Source organism: Cryptomeria japonica, chromosome 2 (genome assembly GCF_030272615.1).
Source record: "Cryptomeria japonica chromosome 2, Sugi_1.0, whole genome shotgun sequence".
Taxonomy (NCBI): Eukaryota; Viridiplantae; Streptophyta; class Pinopsida; order Cupressales; family Cupressaceae; genus Cryptomeria; species Cryptomeria japonica.
This window is the reverse complement of record NC_081406.1, coordinates 514,411,691-514,419,003: the sequence shown is the minus strand read 5'-3', so window position 1 is coordinate 514,419,003 and position 7,313 is coordinate 514,411,691. Positions and strand designations below refer to the sequence as shown.

Here is a 7,313-nt window from a genome sequence, read left to right as displayed (position 1 = left end):
ATTTATTCTTAATTGCATATAATTTAAAATATGAAATTTCCTTTCAAGATTTAATTTTTTGTTGATATTTTTTAGCAAATTTTTCTATATCTCATTAGCAGGTTTAATTACTTAGTGGAGGTGTGATTTTGCACAATTTGATTTGCATCCAAAGTCTGGCTAGAGGTATTATAAATATTTTGAAATAAACTTCCTAATTCCATAGGGAGGTTTAATAACCTTAGCTAATAACTAAGAGGCTTAGATGATGGAGATTTGTCTTGAGGCAGTAAAATTGGATTGTTGTTTCTGTCCATCATCGTATTCCTTGCATATTATATACTCAATCAAATAGAAGGGGACACATATTCTCACTAAAGCTATAATATTGAAATTTTAAGTATTGATTGCACTAATAGGCTCACACAACTGGGCTTCCACCACATTTTAATACAATCAAGCATATAACATTTTACAACAATTGAATAGATAACATTATTGATGATTGAATCGAATTATATCGTACTTCTAAATTGATTAGAATTATTTTATCATTTTGTATAAAAAATTTAAACATTTTTTTTCTTTACTACTTTTCTTTTTATATTAGATGATTAATATAATAGACATTGATGCTTATTTCCATTGGAATACTTCCATATATTTATTAAATGACATATATATTGTTGGAACACACAATATGACCGTTTTTAAAAGGTATTTAAAAAGGTCATCTTAAATCTTAGAACTACAATACTTATTCTTCACTCTTCAATCGAGGGTACAGCCGAATGGGGAATCCCTTTGCGATGTGAGGTTGAGGAAAGTACTTAACCTGATAAACTCCGAGCGGCTCCCATCTGTCCATGCATTCAAATATTTAGATTCCAATAATTACTTGATAAATTGCAACGCCACATTATCCTGAAACATATCTGACCTGAATTTAGTGAGAAAGTAATGAAGAAAGAGAGCGATTTCAAATTTGCCCAGATGAAGTCCCGGGCAAAGCCTGATGCCTCCTCCAAATGGCATGTAAAACGGTTTGTCAAAAAGCTCCTGCAAATGAATTGCGGCAAACAATTTACAAGAAAGTAATCATATCAGTTGACTGCAACTAAATTACAGTGATTCTTCTTTAAGAAAACATGCCTCATTTTGCCATCGCCAAGGATGGAACTTGTCAGCATCGTAATAGTACTTCTCATCCAAATGGATTGAACTGGGTAAATGAATCACTGTCCATCCCTTGGGAATAAGAAATCCTGCGTTGAAAAATTAAGTAGTTTTAATCCTAAGTGGACGTTCTCATCGAGGTTTTACAATAACAAAAAGTAAAACAATGAGTTAGATTGTTTGCACATGTAAGCACAACCTCTCACTTCAACATCTTGCATGGTTTCTCTGAAACTAATCGTGGCGGCAGAAGCCAAACGAAGTGTTTCGTTTATTACCTGTCACATCAAGACAATCAGTACATTCTAAACCTTGATTAATTTTCAGCTAAAATTACACTAATATTAAAATTCTATTAAAAAACTGATGTAATATGAATTTAAAACCAAACCCAACAGAAGTAATACAGAGCGATTATATCTGCTTACACAATGAGTGAATTTCATGGATTGGTAATCGTCCCAGGTGAGCTTTACCTTGCCTGTGCCTTTGGACTTTATGATACTATCATGCTCATCCTGACAGATTCATTCAGTTATATAATATTAATAAAAGGAATTTTAATCACTTAACTAGATCGGAGAATTGTTTAAAAATAAATTTAGAATTCGATCGGCGCACTAACCGTCAGCTCCTTCAATGCATTTGGATTTTCAGTGACAAACTTTATAGCAAATGCCATATCTGACGATGAAGTTTCGTAACCAGCAAGTAGCACAAAAAGTAGAGTATCTGCAATAATTTCATCTGAAAAAGTGTTCTGATCTCTCAAGAGTTTGGACAAGAGATCATTGTGAATTCCCTCCGGATGCTCTCTCCTTTCCTCTAAATAGCCGTAGATCTTTTTTAAGAGAAATCTCCTGGCCTGCAATTCAAGTGTCATGGTTAAAAATTACTCTCAAAATATATATTCTAGTTCACCCATTCAAAGAAGCCAAGATTGAAATCTGAATGCTTCATAAGCTCAACAAATCCTTCATCTCACCAGTCAAAGCATTAAATATATGGGCCAATTCTAGGGGTCATTCTTTTCTATATTAGTAGCCACAAAATTTGCCAATTTTTAATATAACTAACTAAAGATTTGGTTATGATGGCACCTGAATTCCTCTGTAGTAAGTGGTTCCAGGAACATTGAGAGGCAAGAATAGGATAGCTGCTGTGAAGTCGTGAAAAGCCTTATAAATATCATTCATCTCTTCAGAATAGGGTAAGTCCAGTAACATTTTCCCCATTAACTTAAGACCAATCTGTGAGTTCAACAAACGAACCAAAATGGTAGACAACTCTTAATCAAAATGAAAGCTATCATAATAATGAATAAACAAGTGACATAAGTCGTGGAATGTGCATTCATTGTATATTTGCTCGCCTCACTGCATTTGTATTGAAGAGCGATATGTCTTTGGTCTTCCCATTTACTCATTTCGGCGAGCAAAACATTTTGTATATCCTCCATGAAATCGGAGCTGAGCCTGTCGTATCTGAACAATTTGACGACGCTTGCATGGATCGTTTTCTGAAGCTCTCCGTGGACTTCCAGCAAACAATATTTGCCCAAAAGATCTCTTGTGGATGCTGGCATTCTGAATTGAAACAACCGTCTCTCGTTTTGCATGATATATTTATTAAACTCTGGATCCAGTGACACAACTGCTTTTGCTCTTCAAACAAATTGGATCTGAAAATCGGCCCATACCTGCATTTTCATCTCACTTTAATCCAATCTCCCAAATGGGGGTAAATATCCTAATGTACGATGAACTCAAATAATTATTATTTATGAGGGTTTTCATGGTGGAGATTTGATAGTGCTTTTAAAAAAATATGATTGGCGTTCAAAAGTACAAACACTCTCAATCAGAAAATTGTTATTATTACCTGAGCTCATGTTCTTCAAAGAATTTTCGACGCCGAGATGAGTTAGCGGTTCGATATAAACTGATAGTCTCTCCAATAAACGGCAATCCAGTCGATCCAGGTTGGAGTTTGTGTTTCACTGCGCTATCATCAGCTTTGGCCCATAACATCCTCCGCCCTAACAAGAGTAAAATGGCCGCTGAGAGAGCCAAAGTAATCAATAAATACCAGTCAGAATACATCAGATATATCTGTTGCTCCATTTGATCTGCTCGCAATGATACTCAGCTGCTAGTTATATGGAAATCACGAGATTTGTTTGTGAAAGAGAGGTTATAGGCTTTGAGAGATTAATAATTTTTTTCTGAAAAATGTCTCATTCCGTCTTTTAAGATGTCCTGCAAACATTTGTTGGCAGGCATTAATTTCTCGCATCAAACATATGGCAATCATCATACTCAGCCTTTAAAGCAGAAGCTCTCTCCCAGCCAACAGTGATATTTCTCTGTTATTTATTGCTGTCTTATCTTCACAACTATCATTTAAAACAAGACATTAATGTTAATCCCCTCATTGTGATTATAAATGGAATGTAATGCAATTGCTAGTTACTCTCTATTGAGTTCAGCTCGGTAGAGCTGTAAGAGGCTGTGGAAAACAGCAGAATGTAATGGTGTTTGTTTCTTGTGAAGAGTTGAAGCTCTGTCAATGTTATTCTGATCAATATAAAATGCTATGTTAGTTTTTCTTGTTATTTCTCCTTGCTCTCCAATGCATCAGCGTTAGCCTATAGATGGTTGCAGATCAAACTATTTAAGAGAAATATGACAAGAAATTTTGTAATTTATTTCCTCATGAATTTGCTGAGATCTATTAAATAATCACGAAAGCTTTCATAGAAACCAAACAGTCATACAAGCACGCGACACACCAACCACACCTTATTCATGGGAGCTGTTTATGCAGGCAATAAAATTGCTGTGACAAAGACAATTTATTTATATTTAATAATTAATTAAAAAATCAAAGTATTTATAAATATAAATAAATTGTCTTGTCAGAGCCATTTTGTTGTCTGCATAGAGCAATTCTTCTTTCATTGGATATCTTATTTTTATTTTAATTGTCAACTAATATGTTTGGTATTGTTGAGTCATTATTAGTTCCTCCAATCTTGTCGAGATAGATATATTCAATTTTTTTATTATTTTAGTCAAGGTGTATATAAAATTAAAAACTAGTATTTGCAATGATAACTTCAATTGTAATTTATAGAACATTTTTAAAATTAAAAACTAGTATTTGCAATGGTTATATCAATTGTAATTTATATAAAATATTCTATAAATTTGATAGGAATTTGGTAGTACTTTGTTAAAAAAACACTTGAAAAGGTGTGAAAATCATGAACAAGATAGAGGGTTGCTCAATTGTGTACGAAGTAGTTCATTTTGTTGACATTTCAAGAATCTTAATATTTACATTGGTGGCCTAAAGTAAATCTTCATCTTTTAAGTCAATATTATGAAGATTTATTTTTAGTTTGCCATTTGGAAATTTCCTTTGAATTGCACCACTAGGTGTATACATGTGAAAAGCATATTCACATTTCAAAAACTTGATAGGTTTTACAAACAACAAATATTTTGATTCACAATTGTGTTCATGCTAATTTATTAAGCAAATACATACTTTCAAATTGTGATGACATTTCTAAAATTCAATAGTTGTGTAATGGTGGGATTTTTTACATGTTTGTGCAATTGAAAAATCTAGCATAGTATAATAGGAGGACATGTGGTAGTTTGCACAAAGAGCCTAAAAATTTGAAAAAATCAAAGGAGAACAAAATAAATAAAAGTGTTTAGCACTTTAATTGCAAAAGCACAAAGAATCGGGAAAATTTTCCCAACATATATATGTGTGTGTGTGTGTGTACGCCCGCATCTCTCTATGTTTGTGTGTGTATCTATGTGATGAGAAGCTAATACTTAGGAATGTTTGTAAATATTACAAAGTTGCAATAAAGGTCTGCAACTTCAACAAGAAATACATATGTAGGTGTAATGGTGTAAAATTAGGGTTTCACCAACTATGCTAATAAAACCACTAATATTAATAAAGGAACCAATACATTGAAAGAAGGGTGAATTCAATGGATTTAACAACAATTCAAATGGGAAAAGGGTTGAAATTCCAATTAGATTCTTTGGTTTTTAGTTTTACCCCTCTTTCTAGTTAACATTTGGATGTGAATTATGAAATTAGGCAATATAATCGATAATTGAGTAGAAAAAGTAAAAAAGATCTATTGTTATTGGTGGTACACATGTGTTGCCATCAATGACAAAGGGTGAGAATGTTGGAATCTTGTTGTCATTGATGTCAACCTATCTTTTTTATATGTAGGAAATAATACTTATGTTTAGTGTTGAATTTTTCTAGTATCATTGAAGATGTTGTGGTGTTTTCGAAAGTTTGGTATATTGGAAGTCTCTATATGCAGGAAACAATATTTAATATCTCAATGGAAGAATGTCTTGTATTTTTCTAGATATGTGGATTTAGGTGCTGCAGTTGGAGGATTTGTTCATGTGATCTATGTGGTATTCCAATTTAGTTGTCAACTGGCAACTTGATTAGCAAGTGAAGTTATGATGTTTTGAGTTTCAAGTGTTAGCTATTCAGTCTCCAGCTGACTGTGATATTGTATTACACTAGGATCAAATTTTTTTGGTTCGATTTTTTTTAGAGGATTTGTATGGCTAATGTTTTTAGTCTCACCATTGTTTGTGTAGATGTTTTAGGACAACTGGTTGGCATTCTTCATTGTTCATCTACATGTTTCATTTTATATTGACCTTGGAGAATGTGCTAGTGTATGCGATTTGTTGGAATCGTTTGAAAATATTGTATTGAAATTGTTTTGGGTCCTCTCTATCTCTTGAGCTGGACCACATTTATTATTTTAGGTCTAGATGGTTGAATTTATGGATGTGAATTAATTTGTCAATGGTGTGAAGGATCTACATGTAGATAAAAAATTGGAGATGCGCAAAAGCCTATCAAGAATAGATTTAATGATAATATTCTAAATGTGAGAGAGTTAAAAGATTGTATATTTAAAGCATAAGAGTTTGATATGATATTGATTGCTTGACATAGCGACTCAAGATCAAGAACATGATTTAGAGTTTTCCATAGAAATATGATGAACATCATGTGTTTGTTGTGCTTCATACTTTCATGGTTTGTTATTGCTGGGATTATATGATTGTGATTTAAAGTTTGAAGATCAAAAATTAAATATTTGAAGGTTCAGAATGATTTGCCTCTCCCCTCTCAGTCTTGTGGTGTATTCTATATTATGAGCTACATTTGTTCAAATTTAAAGTGTGGGCTAGATTTCCTCTTAGCTAAACAACTTAAAAAGAAAATTGTAGGTGATTGAAATCTAAACTTATTAGTGGAATAATCTTAGAGGGACAACCCATGATAAATAATCCAATTAGGATTTATGAGAAATATATCAAGCCTTTCTGCAATATGAAAAAGTCTCTTCTCTTATTTTTTCATGTTATATTTCCATTTTATATTGCACAATCATATAGCCCATTGTTATTAATAAATTCATTGAAATATTGAATTCTTTTTGTAGGAGCAATTATAGCTCCTTGTTAGTCTTGAATTGATCTGATAATGCATTAAAATCCCAACCTAATAAGACTTTGTCATTTTGTTATTGTTCCAGAGATTTTATTAAAGAATCACAAGGAAGTTTTTTTCTCAATGTAGATGAAGGGCCATATACATTAAGGACCATAAATGATTGATCAAAGTGATATAGTTAAATTTAAGATTATTAGGCCCACCTTCATTTTTAAAGATGTGCATAAAATTGTCAAGCCCCTTAACATTCCCATTGATGGAAACATAATAACCTACCAATTTTTCTATCCTTTAAAAATTGCTTGGCCTTCTGACTTGAAAAGGTTGGTTTATTGTAGCAAAATTAAATTGGCCTCAATACTATCAACTTGTGATTTAGTGAGGCACTTCTTGTTAGGGGTATAAAATTCCAAGGCATTATCTTCAATATACAGTCAAAGAGCTACATGCTCTCCTTGACTTTGTTCTATTTTCTAGAATTGCAACTAATGTTGCCTGCTTTGTGTTTCTAGTTTTAAATTTTCCATCCAAGGTAGTTTTTATGCCTGTTGCAATCTCTTCCTTAGTCATTTTTATCTTTGGCGGTTTAACTCTTTCCTTTTTCAAAGGATAAATAGTATTATAGGATG

The 7,313-nt window shown here is 32.6% G+C and overlaps 1 protein-coding gene across 1 annotated transcript; it reads right to left on the bottom strand.

Annotated features, from left to right (window-relative positions):
- Positions 1–736: 736 nt before the first annotated feature.
- On the bottom strand, positions 737–3,278 carry LOC131045256 (cytochrome P450 720B2-like). Its single transcript, XM_057978808.1, has 9 exons — positions 3,037–3,278; positions 2,528–2,819; positions 2,256–2,405; positions 1,781–2,020; positions 1,584–1,673; positions 1,355–1,433; positions 1,132–1,244; positions 920–1,038; positions 737–839 (listed from the first exon to the last, which is right to left on the bottom strand). The coding sequence occupies exons 1-9, from the start codon at positions 3,276–3,278 to the stop codon at positions 737–739; spliced, it is 1,428 nt and encodes a 475-aa protein (XP_057834791.1).
- Positions 3,279–7,313: the final 4,035 nt, after the last annotated feature.

What these genes read in the sequence shown, in the direction of transcription:
- LOC131045256 (XM_057978808.1), bottom strand. Translation starts at nt 3,278, where the DNA reads ATGGAGCAACAGATATATCTGATGTATTCTGACTGGTATTTATTGATT. An exon ending in ATGCATTGAAGGAGCTGACG is followed by an intron (nt 1,674 to 1,780) that starts GTTAGTGCGCCG and finishes TGAATCTGTCAG; the next exon opens with GATGAGCATGATAGTATCAT. An exon ending in GCAAGATGTTGAAGTGAGAG is followed by an intron (nt 1,245 to 1,354) that starts GTTGTGCTTACA and finishes TTTTCAACGCAG; the next exon opens with GATTTCTTATTCCCAAGGGA.